Source organism: Pleurodeles waltl, chromosome 3_1, assembly GCF_031143425.1.
Source record: "Pleurodeles waltl isolate 20211129_DDA chromosome 3_1, aPleWal1.hap1.20221129, whole genome shotgun sequence".
Classification (NCBI taxonomy): Eukaryota; Metazoa; Chordata; class Amphibia; order Caudata; family Salamandridae; genus Pleurodeles; species Pleurodeles waltl.
Window position 1 is genome coordinate 425,667,318 of NC_090440.1, and position 25,617 is coordinate 425,692,934.

Below are 25,617 nucleotides of genomic sequence, written 5' to 3' on the forward strand. Positions count from 1 at the left end.
TATACTGAAAGGTGGTGCAGGGGAAAATGTGGGGGTGCACAGGGATGTGTTGCATAGACCACTTGCTGGTAAATAATAGTTCAGAGCCATTTCCGTCTCAGCAAGGTGACTTCGGATTCCCAACAACCCAAAGACAGAAACTCCTGCAGTTGACTGCGTCCACGCAGTAGATTGTGGCCACCCCCATGGCACCTTCCAGGCCCAGCACAGTACAGTATTTAGAGGATGGAGACACTGTAAAAGAGCGATTATGTCAAGTCTACATAACATAATGTAGAGAGTCTGCCTTAAACCTGCTAGTGACTGTTTACTACCAGATGGTAATTATGTCTAGATCACACATACATTGAAAAGAGGTGGACAGAAGTCCTTGGGCGCCATGACAGATGTCTTTGAGAAGCACAATTGAAATTTAGTAATTTTAACATTATCCAGAATTGCAGTTGAACCACACTGAAATTGAATGAGCCAGGTTTTACATGACATGATTTATATCGCAAGTATCTTCTCACACGGTAGATAATGGTTATCATCTCTGTTGACCATCGCAAAAGTATGCTGTTGAGACACTGGCACTTTCCTACCACACCAGCTTTAGAAGAATGGTTGACTGAAATGTATAATATAGCCTCCAATAAAAAAATACAAATTATATGTATGATAAGATGCAAATTTATCTTGACCCATCATCCAGCTTTTAATGATAGACAGGAAATGAAACAGTCCTTCATGCCCAGCTGCCCTCCAAACATACTGGTGGTGGTGGAGGCAGAGATGCTCAGCCTCCAGGGCCCCTGACGAGTGCTGGATGTGGTTGTTGATCTGGTAATGCATGTAACTGGGGGCAGTAACTGCTGCTATTACTTGAGCATTCTTTCAGAATGGCTAATGATAGTACATATCACTGGTGCAAATCAGGAAACGGAGGGCGAGCACTTGTTGTGCCACATCTTACAATCATATCAGTATCGGAAATTTACTTATGAAACATTATTGCTCCCCAGGCCAGGGAAAAATCGGGTTGGAGATGGAGGAGAGTGTGGTAGGGGATTGGTGGAGAATATGTGGAGACTTAAGAACAAGATGCTTTGCGCTACTATAATGTAGGGGAGATGGTTATAGAAAGGAGGCATAGGGAATAAGGAAGAACAGTGATGGATTTGGTACATGTGCAACGTAGTAGTGTTACAGTATGACTTGTCTTTAAATTCTGTGACGTAACGAGAGAAGTAATGGATTAAGGAGAATTAAGGAAACCATGTTCACTGGAATCGCCTAATCAGCTGTTCTTTTTAGTTGTGTGCCAAATTCTTACCATTTGTTTGATATTATATGCTGTGTTTGAGTGTTAGTAAAAATAATTAAGAATTAAAATAGGGAATACAGAACCAGGTGTTGTATATGGCATTGGCAGGGTTTCTAGTGACCCAGTCTTTGTTGAAGGATACAGGGCCTTCCTTAACAGAAGCTGGTATATTACATTATCATGCCCATCTTCCCCAACAACCCCCCCCCAGCAGCACAGAACTTTAGGGAGTGGTCTCCAGAAGAGCTCTTTTATTTGGGAGAGGGATTGTGTCCCACCGATATCAGAATTCAAACAGTATGAGTTTAGGAAATTTATAGTGAAAAGCAGACTGATTGGATCTGCTGCTTTGGGCCACTAATACTATAATTGCCTAATACCAATCTTTTGCTTTATTGAGGTTTCCTAGAGCAACTATGAACACAATATGGTGGTTTATGATCCTTAATGTTTAGTTGTCGACAAATTTTGTGCCTAGTACAGCCCTAACTTAGTCTTTGGCATTTCATCAGGGCAGACGGGACCTATTACTGTACAATGTTTTGCGGTGTTGAGGGGTGGGTGTATGAAGTCCCAGAATCACACACAGTGTGCTTATCTAATCCTAGACGTGAAGTAGAACCCTGCTGGAACCACAATCGGACCTGTAGAGGCAATAAAATACAAGAGTGGAATACCTTGTCTTGTATCTACGTAGTCTCAGCAGGTGTAGGATGCTGGGGCCCTGTGATGAGAAGAAAGAGATTTAATAAAAGGATGGTTGAGTATGTGGCTTTTTATATAGGTGTGTGAGGTAAATCTGTAGACATTAGCAAAGTATAAAACTGAATGTTAAATATTGCAAGAAGCCAAATCAAAACACAAAGTAAGTTTGGATCAGAAAGATTACGTAGTGTTTTTCCACCAGGCTGTCTGCTTTGCATTGATTGTTCTTTCTTTCTTTCCAGCTTCCATCTGTGAGGATGAACAGGGTATTATACCTCGTACAATGGCTGAGATCTTCCAGCTGATTGATGAGAAGGATCTAATAGACTACCTAGTCCGAGTTTCCTACTTGGAAGTGTACAAAGAGGAGTTCAAGGATCTTCTTGAGGTGGAGACTTCTCGTAAGGACATTCAGATCCGGGAGGATGACAAAGGAAACACTGGTATTGGCTATATTGCCTTTAAATATAAATAGGGGCTCTTGGTTTGATGGATATTGTTTTAGTTTCATCTGAATTTATCCATATTTCTTTAATTCCCATTTTAGCTGCGTTTACCCGTATTTACTTTGGGTTTTGTGAAATAGTAACTAATAAATTATTGCATGTATTTAACCTATGAACATTCAGTCCTGCGCGAATGCCCGATGAGTCTTAATGCTACGAGTACTCATTTATGGTCCATCAGTGCACACATATATAAACACTAGCATTGTAATGCACACGCACACATGTGAACTCCTATAGCAGTCTTAGTTTACAAAACTTTATCTTCTTTTTTTATTTTTTTTTATTTTTATTAACTCCACAACAACTTAGTCTGCACAGCTATTGGCCTAGCACTCATGACAGACACTATTGAGAATTGGTTAATAAAAAGACGTTTTGGGATGGGAATGTCATCTGTGTGATGAACAGGCTAGTACACTTGCCCTGAGTGCCTGACTGCTTGTGAAACCGGTATTCAGACTTTTTATTTAGCCATGGTATCATGTTAATTTAGCACTACTAGAAATAATTAATCTAGTCCTAGTAATGCGAGGTCAGAACCTGCTCTATGACCTGGGTTGCATAATAAGCTTGCCCTCATAGCAGTTGCCTATGTCTTGAGTACCACATAACGTGTTGGTGTTTTTGAGTTTTTGTGACTCAGTAGTGGGTCCAGGCTCTTTTCTCTTTGTCAAAGAGAGGGTGGTCTACTGAAACCTTGTAGGAAAGTACCATCTTGCCTGGCATGTTACCCCCATATTTCACTGTATATATGTTGTTTTAGTTGTATGTGTCACTGGGACCCTGCCAGCCAGGGCCCCAGTGCTCCTAAGTGTGTCCTATATGTGTTCCCTGTGTGATGACTAACTGTCTCACTGAGGCTCTGCTAACCAGAACCTCACTGGTTATGCTCTCTTTGCTTTCCAAATTGTCACTAACAGGCTAGTGACCAATTTCACCAATTCACATTGGCATACTGGAACACCCTTATAATTCCCTAGTATATGGTACTGAGTTACCCAGGTTATTGGGGTTCCAGGAGATCCCTATGGGCTGCAGCATTTCTTTTGCCACCCATAGGGAGCTCTGACAATTCTTACACAGGCCTGCCACTGCAGCCTGAGTGATATAACATCCACGTTATTTCACAGCCATTTACCACTGCACTTAAGTAACTTATAAGTCACCTATATGTCTAACCTTTACCTGGTAAAGGTTGGGTGCTAAGTTACTTAGTGTGTGGGCACCCTGGCACTAGCCAAGGTGCCCCCACATTGTTCAGGGTAAATTCCCCGGACTTTGTGAGTGTGGGGACACCATTACACGCGTGCACTATACATAGGTCACTACCTATGTATAGCGTCACAATGGTAACTCCGAATATGGCCATGTAACATTTCTAAGATCATGGAATTGTCACTCCAATGGCATTCTGGCATTGGGGAGACAATTTCATGATCCCCTGAGTCTCTAGCACAGACCTGGGTACTGCCAAACTACCTTTCCCGGGGTTTCACTGCAGCTGCTGCTGCTGCCAACCCCTCAGACAAGTTTCTGCCCTCCTGGGGTCCAGGAAGGCAGAACAAAGGACTTCCTCAGAGAGAGGGTGTTACACCCTCTCCCTTTGGAAAAAGGTGTCAGGGCTGGGGAGGAGTAGCCTCCACCAGCCTCTGGAAATGCTTTGATGGGCACAGATGGTGCCCATCTCTGCATAAGCCAGTCTACACCGGTTTAGGGATCCCCCAGCCCTGCTCTGGCACGAAACTGGACAAAGGAAAGGGGAGTGACCACTCCCCTGACCTGCACCTCCCAGGGGAGGTGCCCAGAGCTCCTCCAGTGTGCTCCAGACCTCTGCCATCTTGGAAACAGAGGTGCTGCTGGCACACTGGACTGCTCTGAGTGGCCAATGCCAGCAGGTGACGTCAGAGAATCCTTCTGATAGGCTCTTACCTGTGTTGCTAGCCTATCCTCCTTCCTAGGTAGCCAAACCTCCTTTTCTGGCTATTTAGGGTCTCTGCTTTGGGGAATTCTTTAGATAACGAATGCAAGAGCTCATCAGAGTTCCTCTGCATCTCTCTCTTCACCTTCTACCAAGGAATCGACCGCTGACTGCTCTGGACGCCTGCAAAACCGCAACAAAGTAGCAAAGATGACTACTGCAACCTTGTATCGCTGATCCGGCCGCCTTCTCGACTGTTTTCCTGGTGGTGCATGCTGTGGGGGTAGTCTGCCTCCTCTCTGCTCTAGAAGCTCCGCAGAAATCTCCTGTGGGTCGACGGAATCTTCCCCCTGCAACCGCAGGCAACAAAAGACTGCATCACCGGTCCTCTGGATCCCCTCTCAGCACGACGAGCGTGGTCCCTGGAACTCAGCAACTCTGTCCAAGTGACTCCCACAGTCCAGTGACTCTTCATTCCAAGTTTGGTGGAGGTAAGTCCTTGCCTCACCACGCTAGACTGCATTGCTGGGTACCGCGTGATTTGCAGCTGCTCCGGCTCCTGTGCACTCTTCCAGGATTACCTTTGTGCACAGCCAAGCCTGGGTCCCCGACACTCTAACCTGCAGTGCACAACCTCCTGAGTTGTCCTCCGGCATCGTGGAATCTTCTTTTGTGACTTCGGGTGAGCTCCGGTTCACTCCTCTTCGTAGTGCCTGTTCCGGCACTTCTGCGGGTGCTGCCTGCTTCTGTGAGGGCTCCCTGTCTTGCTGGGCGCCCCCGTGTCTGCTGACACAATTGGCGACATCCTGGTCCCTCCTGGGCCACAGCAGCATCCAAAAACCCTAACCGCGACCCTTGCAGCTAGCAAGGCTTGTTTGATGTCTTTCTGTGTGGGAACACCTCTGCAAGCTTCTTCACGACGTGGGACATCCATCCTCCAAAGGGGAAGTTCCTAGTCCTCTTCGTTCTTGCTGAACCCACAGCTTCTACCATCCGGTGGCAGCTTCTTTGCATCCTCAGCTGGCATTTCCTGGTCATCTGCCCAATCTCGACTTTGTCGCGACACTTGGTCTTGGTCCCCTTGTTCCACAGGTACTCTCGTCCGGAAATCCACCTTTGTTGCATTGCTGGTGTTGGTCTTACTTGCAGAATTCCCCTATCATGACTTCTGTGCTCTCTGGGGAACTTAGGTGCACTTTACACATACTTTTCAGGGTCTTGGGGTGGGCTATTTTTCTAACCCTCACTGTTTTCTTACAGTCCCAGCGACCCTCTACAAGCTCACATAGGTTTGGGGTCCATTCGTGGTTCGCATTCCACTTTTGGAGTACATGGTTTGTGTTGCCCCTATACCTATGTGCTCTCATTGCAATCTATTGTGACTGTACATTGCTTGCATTGCTTTCTATTGCTATTACTGCATATTTTTGGTATTGTGTACATATATCTTGTGTATATTTGCTATCCTCATACTGAGGGTACTCCCTGAGATACTTTTGGCATACTGTCATAAAAATAAAGTACCTTTATTTTTAGTATATCTGTGTATTGTGGTTTCTTATGATATTGTGCATATGACACCAGTGGTATAGTGGGAGCTTTGCATGTCTCCTAGTTCAGCCTAAGCTGCTCTGCTAAGCTACCCTTTTCTATCAGCCTAAGCTGCTAGAACACCTCTTCTACACTAATAAGGGATAACTGGACCTGGTACAAAGTGTAAGTACCCCTTGGTACCCTCTACAAACCAGGCCAGCCTCCTACAAACCTCTCGTATAAAGTTCCAGTTTTTAAATGAACCCCAGGCACTGAGCTGACATTCTGTTTGCATGTATGTACAGTAAGTGTGAGACATGGATGGTGGTAGGACTCTTGTGTGGTGAGAGTCTGAGTACTTCGGACAATATATTCCATTTTAGACGCCCCCGGTTTAGCATGCACAAAATGGAGTGACAGTGGCAATGTATTCACTGCATTTCTGTGGCTGGAGGGTGGAGATCCAGACACTGAAGTGAATAAGGAAGGCAATAGGACTCTTATAAATTATGTGTGGTTGTTGTTTGCAAAGGATTGCTGATTAGTTCTTCCTTAGCACTACCATTTTATAGGTTATAGGGTGGAGGGTGTGAGTCTGCAGGTTCTGTTTCTGAAGTGAGAAAGTTTCTAGACAAAACCTGTCCTGTCCACGATTACTGCTTCAGGAAACTAATGAGAGCTGAGTGCAGAGATCTCAAACTTCATTGTGCCCCTGATACTTCTGCTTGTACCCAGCATCACTACTATCTGCTGTCAGAGCCATAACCTAGCACAATGGCTGTGTGAGGAACTGCCAGAAAAATAAAAAGGAACCACCTTAAATTGGTTCTGAAACCCTAGACAGAGCATCCACATGGTTAAGAAAGTTATCCAAGCCACCCTATTTTGCTCCAATCTGCTTTGCAAAATACTTGGGCTGTTGCTTGACCAGGGCTGGTGCCTGCATGACAGTCGGTCTTTCAAAGGTGAAAGTAAATCACCTCAAGCCTGCATTTTCTGCTGGAAGAGGTGAGTGTCTTTCTGAATGTTGAGAGAGAGGGAATGCATGTGTCTGGTCCTGCTGGAGTAGAGGCTGTTCAGTAGGAGAAGCCCAGTACGTTCTCAGCACATAACCAAGGAATAACCAAAGAAAGCAAGTGACTACAAAACAGCACACCTGGGAGCAATCTTTCTGTTCCCCAGTCTCCCTGAGCAGTTCTTGTTATGAACAACATTAAGACTTAAGCATTGTGTGTGATAGGCAGTCTGTCATTATTGAGAGACTGGTGCTGCTGCCAGCATCTGAGACTGATCGTCACCACCCAGTGGTAGCCATGATTCACCTGGGGGCTGCAACTGCCAAAGACATCCTCAAGCTTACTATCAGCCTGGAGGCAGCACCCTCATCCCAGCATCCTGTTGCACCAGTCCTAGGGAGGCCACTACTGCCAAAGATGCAAGCTGCAGTGTGAACGCTACACTGAAATGTCCTAATCCTCGAGTTCTGAGTGATAAATACGGCCTTAGTCCTACAGTTCAAGAGCCGCTGGCAGCGCATGAGCAAGTCAGCTGCAAGCATTCTGCCGCACCATCATAGACTGTAACAATACAGCGCTGGTTAGTGGCGGGCGTGGTATCTATGAACGGAACAAGAGACTGAGAAGCGGTCTGAGGTCTGTAGAACAATCTTAAGGCTGTTCCAGAGGAACTGCAAAGAGATGAAAGTGAACTGAATTGTTGAGCGTATCTACGCTTTTGAGGAGGAGAGGGTAGAAGCGATTTGAGCTTGTCTTTTCAATGCCTTGTCCTGAGCTAAATACCAGACATTTTATATGCTCGGGAACTCAGTCAGTGTAGAGAGGGTACAGAAAAGTGCAGCACCCCATGGAAGATCGAAGACAAAATTACAACCCTGCGTGTGATTTCCTTAATTTCCCTGTGTAGTATTATGTTATGCTGTGTGATTTAAAGTACTTTTCTTTTTTAATTCCTAAGATGAACACTGGACTAGATGATATTTTGTTGTGTCTATTGGATGACGGTTCAGTTCTGTATTCTTGCCCCAAAACTACCTCTCTGGTCACCCTCACTTTCCTAAGAGTCAGGTGCGGAAGGGGTGTGTAGGAAGTTGGCTCTGTATGCACTATGTTTCTAAAATTTGGAATACTTTTTAAGATTCTAAAACTAGTTCTAGAATCTAATTCAAACTTTCACAAAACTTTTAAACTCTAAAAGAAATCCTAAACAGGGACTAACACAAGGCCCTAGCAGGACTTTTATGGATTTAGAAAAATAGCTCAAATTGCAAAAATCAATTTCTAATGACAATTTTTGGAATTTGTCGTGTGATCAGGTATTGGCTGAGTAGTCCAGCAAATGCAAAGTCTTGTACCCCACCGCTGATCCACCAATGTAGGAAGTTGGCTCTGTATGCACTATTTCAAAGTAAGGAATAGTATGCACAGAGTCCAAGGATTCCCCTTAGAGGTAAGATAGTGGCAAAAAAGAGATAATACTAATGCTCTATTTTGTGGTAGTGTGGTCGAGCAGTAGGCTTATCAAAGGAGTAGTGTTAAGCATTTGTTGTACATACACACAGGCAATAAATGAGGAACACACACTCAGAGACAATTCCAGGCCAATAGGTTTTTGTATAGAAAAATATCTTTTCTTAGTTTATTTTTAAGAACCACAGGTTCAAATTCTACATGTAATAGTTTGCATGAAAGGTATTGCAGGTAAGTACTTTAGGAACTTTGAATAATCACAATAGCATATATACTTTTCAAATAAAACACATATAGCTATTTTAAAATTAGACACTTAGTGCAATTTTCACAGTTCCTAGGAGAGGTAAGTAATTGTTAGTTCTTGCAGGTAAGTAAACCACCTACGGGGTTCAAGTTGGGGTCCAAGGTAGCCCACCGTTGGGGGTTCAGAGCAACCCCAAAGTTACCACACCAGCAGCTCAGGGCCGGTCAGGTGCAGAGTTCAAAGTGGTGCCCAAAACACATAGGCTTCAATGGAGAAGGGGGTGCCCCGGTTCCAGTCTGCCAGCAGGTAAGTACCCGTGTCTTCGGAGGGCAGACCAGGGGGGTTTTGTAGGGCACCGGGGGGCACACAAGTTAGCACAGAAAGTACACCCTCAGCGGCACGGGGCGGCCGGGTGCAGTGTGCAAACACACGTCGGGTTTGTAATTGAAATCAATGGGAGACCAAGGGGTCTCTTCAGCGATGCAGGCAAGGGTGGGGGGGCTCCTCGGGGTAGCCACCACCTGGGCAAGGGAGAGGGCCTCCTGGGGGTCACTCCTGCACTGGAGTTCCGATCTTTCAGGTCCTGGGGGCTGCGGGTGCAGAGTCTTTACCAGGCGTTGGGATCTGGGAAGCAGGCAGTCGCGGTCAGGGGGAGCCTCGGGATTCCCTCTGCAGGCGTCGCTGTGAGGGCTCAGGGGGGGCAACTCTGGCTACTCACGGTCTTGTAGTCGCCGGGGAGTCCTGCCTGAAGTGTTTGTTCTCCACAAGTCGAGCCGGGGGCGTCGGGTGCAGAGTTGCAAGTCTCACGCTTCTGGCGGGAAACGCAGTTGTCTTTAAGTTGCTTCTTTGGAAACAAAGTTGCAGTCTTGGGTGAACAGGGCCGCTGTTCTCAGGAGTTTCTTGGTCCTTTTAGAGCAGGGCAGTCCTCTGAGGATTCAGAGGTCGCGGGTCCTGGGAAAAGCGCCGCTGGAGCAGTTTCTTCAGAAGGGGGGGAGACAGGCCGGTAGAGCTGGGGCCAAAGCAGTTGGTGTCTCCGTCTTCTCTGCAGGGTTTTTCAGCTCAGCAGTCCTCTTCTTCTTAGGTTGCAGGAATCTGAGTTCCTAGGTTCTGGGGAGCCCCTAAATACAGAATTTAGGGGTGTGTTTAGGTCTGGGAGGGCAGTAGCCAATGGCTACTAGCCCTGAGGGTGGCTACACCCTCTTTGTGCCTCCTCCCAAGGGGAGGGGGTCACATTCCTATCCCTATTGGGGGAATCCTCCATCTGCGAGATGGAGGATTTCTAAAAGCCAGAGTCACCTCAGCTCAAGTTGCCTTAGGGGCTGTCCTGACTGGCCAGTGACTCCTCCTTGTTTTTCTCATTATCTCTCCTGGACTTGCCGCCAAAAGTGGGGGCTGTGTCCAGGGGGCGGGCATCTCCACTAGCTGGAGTGCCCTGGGGCCTTGTAACACGAAGCCTGAGCCTTTGAAGCTCACTGCTAGGTGTTACAGTTCCTGCAGGGGGCAGGTGTGAAGCACCTCCACCCAGAGCAGGCTTTGTTTCTGTCCTCAGAGAGCACAAAGGCCCTCACCACATGGGGTCAGAAACTCGTCTCTCAGCAGCAGGCTGGCACAGACCAGTCAGTCCTGTACTGAACAATTGGGTAAAATACAGGGGGTAACTCTAAGATGCCCTCTGTGTGCATTGTTTAATAAATCCAACACTGGCATCAGTGTGGGTTTATTATTCTGAGAAGTTTGATACTAAACTTCCCAGTATTCAGCTGTGGAGTTCGTTTTTGACAGACTCCCAGACCATATACTCTTATGGCTACCCTGCACTTATAATGTCTAAGGTTTTGCTTAGACACTGTAGGGGCATAGTGCTCATGCACCTATGCCCTCACCTGTGGTATAGTGCACCCTGCCTTAGGGCTGTAAGGCCTGCTAGAGGGGTGACTTACCTATGCCACAGGCAGTGTGTGGTCGGCATGGCACCCTGAGGGGAGTGCCATGTCGACTTAGTCATTTTCTCCCCACCAGCACACACAAGCTGGCAAGCAGTGTGTCTGTGCTGAGTGAGGGGTCCCTAGGGTGGCATAAGACATGCTGCAGCCCTTAGAGACCTTCCCTGGCATCAGGGCCCTTGGTACCCGGGGTACCAGTTACAAGGGACTTACCTGGATGCCAGGGGTGTGCCAATTGTGGAGCCAATGGTACATTTTAGGTGAAAGAACACTGGTGCTGGGGCCTGGTTAGCAGGGTCCCAGCACACTTCTCAGTCAAGTCAGCATCAGTATCAGGCAAAATGTGTGGGGTAACTGCAACAGGGAGCCATTTCTTTACACAAGCCCCCCCCCAGCCCACAGGCCAGGAGACTCAGCCAAAGCTGGGAGAGTCTTCCTAGTCTGTCAGGCGAGGAAGAGTAGAGGAAATAGGCTGGTTTGTTGCAGGGCCTACTCTGCCTTACATCCTCCTGTTCAGGTCATTCCCTCTGGGGAACTGACCCACTTCCTCAGTGTTAGGACCTAGTCTGAATTGCCTCTTGTCTGTGGCTTTAATGTCTCCACCCATTCTCTCTATTTTGGGGTTAGAGGTATCCACCTCTGCTAATCTTATCTTAGCCAGGGTCACCCCTAGCTTACCCAGAGCTGGAGTAACCCCACCATGACCAACAGGGTCAGGGGGCCTAACTTGCTATTTGGCATGGGGTCAGACCACCATGCCAAGGATAGTGCAGCCATAAAGGCTAACACCCAGCAGAGGCCACTGACAGCTGTCAGTGCCCAGAACCACACCTTTAGCTCTTCACCTACAAGGGAAGGGGCTAAGTTACAGGCTTCTTTGGGTTCAGGGTGCCTGTCTGCTGTATTAGAGTGGGGGGTTACCACATCTTGTAGTAAACACCCTTCTTCCACTCTTTCTTCTGTTAGCTGAGGAGCCACCCACTCAGGCTTAACAGTTGCCTGACTAGCCAGGACTTCTTGTGGGTCAGGTTGGACTTTACCAGTGCCATTTTTGGAGTTCTCCCCTACTGGAGCAGAATCTCCTTGGCTTGCTGGAACTTTGGCTAAAGGTTGTCCACCCTTCCTACTCTGTTTTCTTTTCTTTTTCTTCTGGGGCCTACTTGCAGTTACTGCAGGGGCGGAATCCTTGGGAGAGGACTGGCACTGGACCAGTTCCTCTCTTGGGATCTGACTAACCTCTGGGTAGTCATTTCCAAGGAGACAATCAAGGGGGAGGTCAGTACTGACTACCACCCTTCTCCAGCTAAAAGTCCCACCCACTTCTATCGGCACAAAAGCCACAGACCTATCAGTGACCCTGTCTGGGCTAACTCTTACTCTGGCAGTCTCACCTGGGATGTACTGGTTTGAGAACACCAGCCTGTCATGCACAATAGTGTGACTGGCACAAGTGTCTCTCAGGGCAGTGGCTGGGATTCCATTCACCAGTAGGTGGTGGAAGTGTCTGCTTCCCTCTGGAATCTCCAACTCACCTGTTGGGCCCTTTTTCCAGTTGAAGGCTTTGAAGACCTCCTCATCTGAGGAGTCATCCCCAATGGCTACACTGGTCACCCCTGGGATTTTGCTAGGGGGTTTGTTTTTGGGACAAGACGTGTCCTTGGTGTGGTGCCCTGTTCGTCTACAGTTATGGCACCAAACCTTAGTGGCATCCCAGTTCTTACCCTGGTACCCACCTTTGTTTTGGGTTGTGTCTTGGGGCCCACCCACCTGTTCTGGTTTTTGGGGGCCTACAGAGGACTCTTTTTCTTTGTTTTTAGTGTCACCCACTTTCTCCTGGGGAAGCTTTGTAACCCCTTTCTTTTGGTCACCCCCAGTGGACGTTTTGGTTACCCTAGTCTTGACCCAGTGGTCTGACTTCTTTCCCAATTCTTGAGGAGAAATTGGACCTAGGTCTACCAGATACTGATGCAACTTTTTATTGAAGCAGTTACTTAAAATGTGTTCTTTCATAAACAAATTAGAAAGCCCAACATAGTCATGCACTTCATTTCCAGTTACCCAACCATCCAGTGTTTTCACTGAGTAGTCTACAAAATCAACCCAGGTCTGGCTCGAGGATTTTTGAGCCCCCCTGAATCTAATTCTATACTCCTCAGTGGAGAATCCAAAGCCCTCAATCAGGGTTCCCTTCATGAGGTCATAAGATTCTGCATCTTTTCCAGAGAGTGTGAGGAGTCTATCCCTACACTTTCCAGTGAACGTTTCCCAAAGGAGAGCACCCCAGTGAGATCTGTTTACTTTTCTGGTTACACAAGCCCTCTCAAAAGCTGTGAACCATTTGGTGATGTCATCACCATGTTCATATTTAGTTACAATCCCTTTAGGGATTTTCAACATGTCAGGAGAATCTCTGACCCTATTTATGTTGCTGCCACCACTGATGGGACCTAGGCCCATCTCTGGTCTTTCCCTTTCTATGGCTAGGATCTGTCTTTCCAAAGCCAATCTTTTGGCCATCCTGGCTAGCAGGAGGTCCTCTTCACTGAGGCTATCCTCGGTGATTCCAGAGGTGCTGGTCCCTCCTGCGAGGGAAGCAGCATCTCTGACTAACACAGTTAGAATCAGGGATTGAGGGTCCCTGGGTTCCCTAGTTAGGACTGGAAGGGGGGAATTCTCCTCCAGTTCACTATCATCATCCTCTGGGTTGTCATCCCCAGAGGGGTTGGCTTTTTCAAACTCTGCCAAAAGCTCCTGGAGCTGTTGTTTGGAGGGTCTTGAGCCAATTGTGATTTTCTTTAGGTTGCAGAGTGACCTTAGCTCCCTCATCTTAAGATGGAGGTAAGGTGTGAGGTCGAGTTCCTCCACATTCACATCTGCACTAGACATTATGTTTCTAAAATTTGGAATACTTTTTAAGAATCTAAAACTAGTTCTAGAATCTAATTCAAACTTTCACAAAACTTTTAAACTCTAAAAGAAATCCTAAACAGGGACTAACACAAGGCCCTATCAGGACTTTTATGGATTTAGAAAAATAGCTCAAATTGCAAAAATCAATTTCTAATGACAATTTTTGGAATTTGTTGTGTGATCAGGTATTGGCTGAGTAGTCCAGCAAATGCACAGTCTTGTACCCCACCGCTGATCCACCAATGTAGGAAGTTGGCTCTGTATGCACTATTTCAAAGTAAGGAATAGTATGCACAGAGTCCAAGGGTTCCCCTTAGAGGTAAGATAGTGGCAAAAAAGAGATAATACTAATGCTCTATTTTGTGGTAGTGTGGTCAAGCAGTAGGCTTATCAAAGGAGTAGTGTTAAGCATTTGTTGTACATACACACAGGCAATAAATGAGGAACACACACTCAGAGACAATTCCAGGCCAATAGGTTTTTGTATAGAAAAATATATTTTCTTAGTTTACTTTTAAGAACCACAGGTTCAAATTCTACATGTAATAGTTTGCATGAAAGGTATTGCAGGTAAGTACTTTAGGAACTTTGAATAATCACAATAGCATATATACTTTTCAAATAAAACACATATAGCTATTTTAAAATTAGACAGTGCAATTTTCACAGTTCCTAGGAGAGGTAAGTAATTGTTAGTTCTTGCAGGTAAGTAAACCACCTACGGGGTTCAAGTTGGGGTCCAAGGTAGCCCACCGTTGGGGGTTCAGAGCAGCCCCAAAGTTACCACACCAGCAGCTCAGGGCCGGTCAGGTGCAGAGTTCAAAGTGGTGCCCAAAACACATAGGCTTCAATGGAGAAGGGGGTGCCCCGGGTCCAGTCTGCCAGCAGGTAAGTACCCGCGTCTTCGGAGGGCAGACCAGGGGGGTTTTGTAGGGTACCGGGGGGGACACAAGTTAGCACAGAAATTACACCTTCAGCAGCACGGGGGCGGCCGGGTGCAGTGTGCAAACACACGTCAGGTTTGTAAATTGAAATCAATGGGAGACCAAGGGGTCTCTTCAGCGATGCAGGCAAGGGTGGGGGGGGGGCTCCTCGGGGTAGCCACCACCTGGGCAAGGGAGAGGGCCTCCTGGGGGTCACTCCTGCACTGGAGTTCCGATCTTTCAGTTCCTGGGGGCTGCGGGTGCAGAGTCTTTACCAAGCGTTGGGATCTGGGAAGCAGGCAGTCGCGGTCAGGGGGAGCCTCGGGATTCCCTCTGCAGGCGTCGCTGTGAGGGCTCAGGGGGTCAACTCTGGCTACTCACGGTCTCGTAGTCACCGGGGAGTCCTCCCTGAAGTGTTTGTTCTCCACAAGTCGAGCCGGGGGCGTTGGGTGCAGAGTTGCAAGTCTCACGCTTCTGGCGGGAAACGCAGTTGTCTTTAAGTTGCTTCTTTGGAAACAAAGTTGCAGTCTTGGGTGAACAGGGCTGCTGTTCTCAGGAGTTTCTTGGTCCTTTTAGAGCAGGGCAGTCCTCTGAGGATTCAGAGGTCGCTGGTCCTGGGGAAAGCGTCGCTGGAGCAGTTTCTTCAGAAGGGGGGGAGACAGGCCGGTAGAGCTGCGGCCAAAGCAGTTGGTGTCTCCGTCTTCTCTGCAGGGTTTTTCAGCTCAGCAGTCCTCTTCTTCTTAGGTTGCAGGAATCTGAGTTCCTAGGTTCTGGGGAGCCCCTAAATACAGAATTTAGGGGTGTGTTTAGGTCTGGGAGGGCAGTAGCCAATGGCTACTAGCCCTGAGGGTGGCTACACCCTCTTTGTGCCTCCTCCCGAGGGTAGGGGTCACATTCCTATCCCTATTGGGGGAATCCTCCATCTGCAAGATGGAGGATTTCTAAAAGTCAGAGTCACCTCAGCTCAGGTTGCCTTAGGGGCTGCCCTGACTGGCCAGTGACTCCTCCTTGTTTTTCTCATTATCTCTCCTGGACTTGCCGCCAAAAGTGGGGGCTGTGTCCAGGGGGCGGGCATCTCCACTAGCTGGAGTGCCCTGGGGCCTTGTAACACGAAGCCTGAGCCTTTGAAGCTCACTGCTAGGTGTTACAGTTCCTGCAGGGGGGAGGTGTGAAGCACTTCCACCCAGAGCAGGCTTTGTTTCTGTCCTCAGAGAGCACAAAGGCCCTCACCACATGGGGTCAGAAACTCGTCTCTCAGCAGCAGGCTGGCACAGACCAGTCAGTCCTGTACTGAACAATTGGGTAAAATACAGGGGGTATCTCTAATATGCCCTCTGTGTGCATTTTTTAATAAATCCAACACTGGCATCAGTGTGGGTTTATTATTCTGAGAAGTTTGATACTAATCTTCCCAGTATTCAATGTAGCCATTATGGAGCTGTGGAGCTCGTTTTTGACAGACTCCCAGACCATATACTCTTATGGCTACCCTGCACTTACAATGTCTAAGGTTTTGCTTAGACACTGTAGGGGCATAGTGCTCATGCACCTATGCCCTCACCTGTGGTCTAGTGCACCCTGCCTTAGGGCTGTAAGGCCTGCTAGAGGGGTGACTTACCTATGCCACAGGCAGTGTGTGGTTGGCATGGCACCCTGAGGGGGTGCCATGTCGACTTAGTCATTTTCTCCCCACCAGTACACACAAGCTGGCACGCAGTGTGTCTGTGCTGAGTGAGGGGTCCCTAGGGTGGCATAAAACATGCTGCAGCCCTTAGAGACCTTCCCTGGCATCAGGGCCCTTGGTACCTGGGGTACCAGTTACAAGGGACTTACCTGGATGCCAGGGGTGTGCCAATTGTGGAGCCAATGGTACATTTTAGGTGAAAGAACACTGGTGCTGGGGCCTGGTTAGCAGGGTCCCAGCACACTTCTCAGTCAAGTCAGCATCAGTATCAGGCAAAAAGTGGGGAGTAACTGCAACAGGGAGCCATTTCTTTACAGGGTGTGTACCCAGTTTGCAGAGCCATAGTAGCATGGACCCCAGGAAACCAGTGGCAAACTACATATGCCACCATAGTTGGAGCCTGGTAACTCCTGTCTGAGTTGTGCTCTATAGTTCCTTCAACCCTCCCAACAGGGTCTGGCAACATGTTTTCCCTTTTTGTCCATATTTACAAATAAATACAGACGAAATACATTTTTTTGTATGTATTTATCTCTAAAAACCTTAATTATTAAGCATGCTACTTGTATTATTCATTCTTTTTATAAGGCCTTGAACTTGCTGATCTGCAAATGTTCCTCATTGTGCAACGACTGATAAGCTCCTTGATAATTGATGACAGGTACCAATTTTGAAGGCATAGGTAAGAAGTAGGAAAGAAAGACTCATAAACATAGTCTCAAGATTGTATATATAATTACCTCAAACCGAACTGGAACATGACTGAATGAGGCATCCTAGCTAGTCCTGTCGCGTAGGCTCTCATTATTCAAATGAGACTACTGGATTTGAGTGCCAGAATCGCCTGCGGTGTGGGAGACTGAGTCTAAACTCACTACAGGTGACACCTGTCGCCCCAATCCAGGTTTTGCTCCAGCTAACTAGCAGTGCCTCATCTCCACCCAAGAGCAGGGATGATTGGGCAGCCGAGCGCATGACACAATTGATGTATTTCTTCTTTCGACATTCCTTTCGTAGTTAATTTAACTTGCACTGTCGAAACCTGAAACAATCTGCAGTCTCAGAATTATCTTTCACCATCACATGATTGCTTCAAGAAGGAATTGAAAGCTTTGCAGTTAAGACTCTTCTCCTTGTAATGGATGTCATCAACATATGGTATGTTCTGAAAAGTACCACATGAAATTTTCACTAGAAACAGTTTTCCTGTATGTGTGTGTGTGTAGTTTTGGTTTTACTCCTGTCTGTACAGTTTTAAATAATTGCCGTGAATTATCCCTCACTGAAATACCTTTGAAGCTCGTTAATTACTCCGCTTACCATGCTATCTTGCTGATTCTAAAACCGAATAAATCTATTATCCGCAGCTTCACAGATGTTTTATCTGTACAATGCCTTATTTTAAACCATATTAATCAAATATTTTCCAATGTATTTGTGCCCTTAAGTACTCAATTTTTTTGTTTGAACCACATTCTCCATGCATCTGTTACATAAAACTGATTCATCTGGTCGATATGTGAAGTGCTCTGCCTACCTTAGGTGTTTTGTCCAAACAATATAAAACTGCTTATATATAAAAGTAAAAATCTACTTAACTTGCATAATTTTATTTTTCTGATTTTTTTAGCATTTTGGCATGTCGTCTTGAATATTTCTCAAATATAATTGTTAAAGAAATGCTCACAATTGTCTCTTAACTTCTTGACTACATGTATATTAACAGTTATGACCAGTTGATAAACTGTTAACATAATGGAACCACAAGTGGTAAATACTCTATTTTTGTTTAGCATTATGCTGAGTAAAGGTAATGTCGTGCTTCATATGAGAGGCTTAAAAAATGGGCTCCCTTGCGGTTAGCCTCGCTGGTTTAATTTTTGATGTCTCCTTTCATGTACAAAATAGCCACATTAAACTGCCATATAGATTTAATTTCAAACTTATAAATTGATGTGTACTTTTCAAAACGGCAGATTTTTTAAAAAATGAATTTTTTTTTTTACATGTTTTAATACCCATTTATGTTTTTTCAGTCTTGTGTGGAGTTAAAGAAATTGAAGTGGAGGGGTTGGACGAGGTTTTGAGCCTGTTGGAAATGGGGAACACAGCAAAACATACTGGAGCCACTCGGATCAATGCAAAGTCCAGCCGTTCCCATACTATCTTCACCGTCACCATGGAGCAAAGGAGGGCAACATGTCGCACTGCCCCACTTACTGTTGGGGAACATGGACCCATGTTAGATTCAGGGCAGGTGCTGGCATCCAAATTTCATTTTGTGGACTTGGCGGGGTCAGAGCGCATTGTGAAAACTGGTAACACAGGAGAACGACTGAAGGAGAGCATCCAGATCAACTCAGGTCTTCTGGCTCTCGGCAATGTTATCAGTGCCCTGGGGGACTCGAAAAGAAAAAACAGTCACATACCATACAGGGATTCGAAAATCACAAGGTAAGAATTGATCTTGGCGGAGGAGAGTAACTGTTCTAGTAAGGTAGCTCCTCTCTTGGTAGGATTGCAACCTCGCCTTCCATTTTTGTGCTAAAATGTTTTTTACCGAAATATGGAACTATTCGTTATTAGTACTGAATGTTTTCTATCCTTAACTGGTAACTTGTACAGTATACATGGCAGACATGCATAGGTACAGCAGCTTACTATTTCTTTTCCATATTCACTTAGAAAAGATTCTGAATATTTCAAAATATTTACTACAACCATGACACTGACAGAAATGCATGAAAAATGTGCTAACTAATTGCTAACGTTTGCCTCTTTGAGGTTCATCCACACAAATGCTCCTTTCTTTAAAATACATATGATTTGTCATTACTGATCAGTTTATTAATGGTTGGATAGAACCAAGCATGGGTGCAAAGCATTAAAACAAATACCTACACCTAAAGAATAAAAACTGAGTGTCCGTGTCCAAGGTCTGCAATACACAAGGTCCAGGGAAAGAGCTACAAAATAGGTTGACCACTAGTCATTTCTACTAGACAGTAGCAGCTCTACCCTCTATTTTCAGTCAACATTTAGAGAGTAAACTTTCCCAACTTACAAAAGTGACAGGTGTGGCTGGAGTGCTTTTCTCGATAATGCACCTATCTTGTCATGCTCTCCATGGCATAACATAAATGAATTTGCTATTGAAGAATTTGTCTGGACAGAGCGGAAGAGCTGCAGCAGTCTGGCAGATATAGCAGCTGGACTGCTGTTCTGGACCTGCACTTCCAAAAGCTTGTTTTCTTTAATGATATCAAAGCATACATTCAAATCTTGGAAACTCCTCCTTTGTCCAGACAGACCATAGTGTCTTTTGAACGATTAAGTCAATAAATTGTATGATTGAGGATGATTCAGAGCATCTGTTGGCTTTTAAACACATTTTCCTATGCTTAGAAGTTTAGCAACTTCATACAAGGCTCTAGGACAGAGAAGACAGTGAGCTATATGTTTGCTTCTTATGTATATATGATTGTTTGCAAACCTAGGGAAGACTTTGTAGGGGTCGGGGATGGAGGAAGTTGAAGGAGATGAGTTGGTTGACTAGTGCAAAATTATAAGAGTGATATTTTAGTATCAGTGACTGCATTTCCTACAGAATGTAGTTCCTTTTTTTAAATTATTTTAAGTATTAACCTTGAAACGTGGAGAGAGTCCCATATTATATAGTTTACATCCCACTTTTTGTCTTGGTGTTTCAGAAAGAGTGGGATTTTCTTTATGTTCATTGTTGAACCATATAGATTTAGTGAGTTACTCTGCTTTAGTACTGCCAACAGGTTTGTTATAGTTGTTGATTACTTTCTCGATAGATGCTAGCATAATAAGTTTTGAATTGGTTTGCGGTAGTAAAATATATTTCATTGTCTGAGGATCTGTGGTGGAAGCTTCATGTTTAACATATAGAAGGGTCACTGGGTTGTCAGGGCGTTTGCCTTTAGAATGTTGATCTGTGCCTTATTGCATCTTGGTATATACTGACACTGAGAAAGTTTATGCCCCCAGGAGCTTTTGGTGGTTCTAGATTCTTAATTGAGATGTAATCCTTTGGGAAGGACAAGAATCAATCTTCTTTTTTTTTTATATCTACGTATATTCTTTGCTGAACTTGGACTGATTTTTGTTAGAATATCATCATCCACCATCCAAGCTTTGATATGGTTTAATATGGGCCAGCCAAATAACTATTCAAAAAGTTAAAGGGTGAAAAAAGAAGTAGGGTTAATACTACAACATCATTAATTAAATGCAATACTAAGTAAAAGCAACCAGTTAAAAAAAATAAACATGTAAAATTAAAAGTATGAAATAAATACATGCAAAATAACTGTCTGGAAATTTACCAGTTTGAAATTAAGGTAACCCGAATTTGGAGATCTGCAAAAAGGTAAGCAGAAATTACGGGCGTTGAAATTGTAACGTACAATTGCTTGCTGCCCTCCCGTCTGCCAAAACCATTTGTAAAAGCAACCTGTGCCATTTCAAACAAATTCTACTAAAAAATTGAAAACTTGGTTATCACGCTGTAATAGTCCATATTGAGGTTAAAAAAAATGCTGTAAGCTGATGTGCAACCATTACTACTCCTTTAGGAAGTCTTGCATTGACATGAATGGGACGTGATTGCATTTTAGCAAGCTTTCTTTTTAAAACAGAGTTTCCACTATTTATCTACATAAGGATAGTTTTACCTGTTTGCTGACAGTCTTCACAATTCCACCCCAGTTCACTATGAACTATGCTCTTCTACTTCACCGGTAAACTAACAACTCATTTATTCCCCCAATAGACCAGTAATTTGCAGGCCAGCCTTTTCCATGTACTCTACGATGCTGTAATTGAGTCACCCACATCTGTAGCAGTATCTGTCTACCAATACTGATTTCAGTTTGCGGTCAGTTTGTGAACTTTTGACCTAAATTCTTGACTGCCTCACAGTAATTCACCCTGATGTTTCTGCCTTAATGGCGCATTCCCTTTTTCCAGTACACTTACTTATGTGTCTTTCTCTTTATAAATACGTTTTTTGTTCATATGCAGAGTTCATATCCACATCCCTTTGATTTTCCATTTTAATTAGATACCTCACAGCTTTAAGAATTAATGATTTTAATGGGCGAGGTGCGCTTGCGCATTGATTTTATGTCCATTTAGGTCACCCTTGGCTGTGGTCTCTTTACCTGTCCCCAGTCACTGAAACATCAGGTCATCCAGCACTAGTTTTCTTTTTGTAACTTACCTTCTGCCTTTCCTACCACTTACTCCAAGTACATTAATGTAGTGGTCCCTTTTACCATATTTCCTGCTGTGTCCTAGCCAAACAGGGAATTGCCTGTAATGTAAAATGTCCTAGCTATCGTAACAGAAAGTTTCCACTTTATGAAGGACTCTAAGGCGAGGATTATGCTGTATTTTTTACTTTTATTTTCTTCAGCAGCCACGTAACTTTAATTAAACATAGTAACCTTCCCATAAGAACTAGAGAAAAATAACATGTGAACCAGTCACAAAGCAGTAATGTCCATAATACTCCTTTGTCAGCCTCTACTTTACGCTTTCCTCCTGCGACAAACATCAAGCAATCCATCCCAGTTATTCTTGCTGGAAGTATCATTACCTAAAATAAAAGAGGAGTATCACTGTTTTGTATAATGAAGTTGTACATAAAACTGAGCAGTATCAATGGTGCAGATATACATCCCCATGTCCATTTCCTGAAATCAACTTTGTCAACAATGCGATCATACTTTTTACCACGTTCCACTTGAACTTGAGAAGCTATTTTACTTACAATGAACACTTCCCTCTGATTTCCATGTTCCCTTTTCCATCTGTCAGGAGGGGTCATCCAGTGGTCCTTTAGTGAGATAATCCTCACTTCCAAGTCATTAGAAGAATTGGAACTTTTCGTTACAATAGCTTGGAAGTTTTACATTTTATGTCAGGGCCAGTTTAAAGGATTATGCTTGTTTAAAGCTTATTGACTGCAATGTAGCTACATTTATGACTGGCCTTCAGAATCACCTTTTATAAGGTTCTATTTCAAACTAGTCTGCTGCATGCATAATATCCTCTAATCTAGCGTACCACACAAATGCTTTGAAATACGTTGTGCATCTGGCAGAGTAGGCACCATATATTTGGGGCTGAGTGCCAGTTTTTGCATAACCCAACACATCTTATTGACTATCTTCGGGTAAGAGACTACTTTGTGGACGTTTCTGATAGCAATAAAAAGTTGTCTCTCTTCTGGAGGGTGCAGCTCGTCGGATGTGCTTTCATAGGCTTTGATGCATTTGACAACACAGCTTCGAAGAATCCCTGAATGCTAGATATGAAACTAACTTAGAATGGTATTTTGTCTTCCTGGATAAGTGAAAACTAACCACTTCTTGGGTAAATACCCGCAATATCCAGAGCTCTGACGCCTGAGACTCTCCAGCTTGGCAGGCGATTCTTAATTTTTTTCCTGGAGAGATATTTTTTATTTTGTCAAGACAGGATAAAATTGAAAACCCTATTTACTTCCCAAAAGGAGGAATATCTGTTTCGAGGGGAAAGATAGATGAATACCTCTCAGCTGCTTCCTTCCCCTGGGTGCTGGCCGACAGGGAGACCTTTGATAGGGGAGTGCCTCACCAAAATAGCCAAATATAGGGTATCCACTGAACTGTATGCCATCCCCTTCTCAGCTATGTTTGCCAGAATAATCAGGATCTGTCTGACCCCATGGGAACCAAGACCCTCCACAGACACTAACCCGACCATCTTGACCAAGCCGACCTGTACTGCCTAATCATTCCATCGACCCAAGCTTTGGATAAGAGTGACTGAGCTTGGCAGGAAAGTCGAGGTATTCGCTATCTTTTCCTGTAGCTCTCCATGCCAAAAGATGAAGTGTGCCTTATACTGTCAGGTAATGAGGGCTCCCCGATGGATCCAGGAGTAAATCTGGGAGAAATGGGGAGGGGAGGTAGAGGAATTGGAGAATCGAAATAAAGTTTTTAGTTCTACTGGAACTTGCTTGAGTTCTCCAAATCGAGGTCACCACCAGTATCGATCGATCAATCAATAAGTCAATCAAGTGAATTTATATAGCGCAACTAATCACCTGAGAGGTTATACAGGCACCTGAGGGTCATGATGTTTCAGGTGACTTAGTCAAACAGCATTTCACCCTGTTGCTGGTCCAGCATTAGGTCTGATTGCTGCTTCCTTACTTGGGCCGATAGCCTCATTATCATTGCAGTTGGCAGCAAAGCCTAGCATTGAGCCTTTTTCCAATTTTGCTCAGAGGCAGTTTCCAGCTGAAGTTCCTGATCAAGTCTTGAGGCCAAGAGATCAGTCACGTAGGGGCCCTATTCAGTTGAGATTTGATCGACTACTTCCAACTTCATTTTCCTGCGGCTCACATCCTGCAGATGTTTCGAGTGCCAATACTCCACTTTTTTGGACATTCCCGGGAGGTATCCTGCTGTCACAGAGACTTGATTCTTGAGACAGAATTGCAGGAACCCTTTGGCTAAATTAGATAGGACTTTTGACCACAACAACTCCTCATGCCCCTTCACTGATTGCAAGTGTCTGCCTACCCCTACACCCTGGGTCCCTCATAACACAAACAAAACCAGATTCAAAACCATGCAACAACAAATCCCTCTCACTGTCCGGCCCCAACAAACTAAGCTTGTATCTCAACCTCTTCATCTTAACTGGCATAAGCTCCCTTGCCTATTGGATTTTGTCCCCTCTACCCCTAACCCACATACTGGCACCTTGCCACTGTCCTCTTGGACCTCCCGTCTGGCCCAAACTCACCCTTGTTGCCCACACTGTGTGAGCATGTGTTTTCTGACGCATTTGGAGCATTTGTGCTTTTATTTACAATATCCCCATGAACATTAGCCCTGATTACAAGTTCCACTGCTTCCCCCTTTTCCTTTCTGCTGCACCCACACCTGCCTGGGTGGGACACCCTCAAGTGTGCTTGTATATCACCAGCAAACCACTTGCTGTGTATGTCATGGGGTCCAGTCCCTCCAGGATAATCATCTGCAAGAAAAACTCGTTATCCAATTAACCCCAAATTCCATCTGCATCCTCCTTGTCATATCTCACCCAGGCCTAGCCGTCAAATGTCACCTGAGCCTTCCACACAACATCCAGATACTTGAACAGTGCCTTGCACAGTTCAGGATACTTCTCAAAAGAAACACTTAAATAAATAAGGAAGGTCAATGTCTAGTTCTCAATATTCACAGGTACTTTAGGCTACGAGACAGCACATATTCTTATTCCTCAGATACCTCCTTCGCCCTGATCTCCCTATGCAGAAGCTTAAAGATTTATTTTTTCTCCCCCTTCCAAATTTGCTCTTTTGTAGCTATCATCAAGTGGGTCCCCAGTGGCTCGGTAATCCCTGTATATGGGAGCTTCTTTTGTTTTACCTCTTTATTCTCATCCTTATTACCTGCCCCTTCATCATCCACCTGTACACCAGAGCCCTGCACCTTCTCCTGTGCTGTCACACTCGTCCTCTTCTTTACCTTTATCAGTCTCCCCCACAGCCTCCATACCTGTGCCCCGATCCTGCACATACTTACCCTTCACTAAAGAAAGACCAGACTTGCCCTGAACAACTCCCCCCCCCCCCCCCCGCAACCTGTACCCTCACCTCAACACTCCCTTCAACACCCGTTGGTCAAGGCTTCTTACCTGGCCTCAAGGGGCGGGCCCGCACCAAAGCTGTCCGTCTTGAAGCCAGTCTCGCCTCCGTTTGAATGGACACTGTCCGTACTGTCGCCTAACCCAGTACTAGCTGCTACAATACAGCAACCCTTCCCACTCTGGTTAGATGCATTGTGTCCATGACTTCGATCATAAAGAGCTAACCACCAAATATCCTCCCACACACCTCATCCTCTACAAATTCCCCTTCTTCCTCTTCATCCAGTCATACTCCATAATGGCATCCTCATTAGCACCACCATGACTTCCACTCATAACAGGCACTTCACCAACACCACCATCTCCAAATTGCTCGTAGTAAAGGTCCTGATAGAAATTCGGCTCAGGCAAGGCAGAGGGAGATCCTGGTCCTTGCCGATCAGAAGTATAGTCCAGCATTGTGCCAGAGCGGGCCCAAAAGACCCCACCAGCACCACCTGGCTGGCACTAAGCTGAGCCTGGCTCGCCTGACAGACTACACTAGTAGATCCACTTCCTTGCACCCACCCCGCATCCTGAAATTCCTCTGTCCATATCCATACCACAATATAAATTATAAGGGCCTACCCAGAGACCCTATGACTGGGGTAAGGGAAATAGTAGTACACAAATGGTCCTGTAGAGGAAAGAATGTACCTAGGCTTCCGTGTCAGTGATTTGGACTACATCTTCAATAAGTTATTATTACAAAAAATCCTCGTTAGAAAGCCTGACATT

General features: G+C 45.3%; 1 protein-coding gene across 1 annotated transcript in view; it reads left to right on the forward strand.

Moving 5' to 3' along the window:
* The window catches only part of KIF7 (kinesin family member 7), a 383,648-nt gene that overhangs the window by 40,323 nt on the left and 317,708 nt on the right, over positions 1 to 25,617 (forward strand). Inside the window, exons 2-3 of the mRNA XM_069222691.1 lie at positions 2,254 to 2,454; positions 18,201 to 18,618. Of these exons, the coding sequence (XP_069078792.1) occupies positions 2,254 to 2,454; positions 18,201 to 18,618 (619 nt within the window). The remainder of the gene's footprint in view (positions 1 to 2,253; positions 2,455 to 18,200; positions 18,619 to 25,617) is intronic.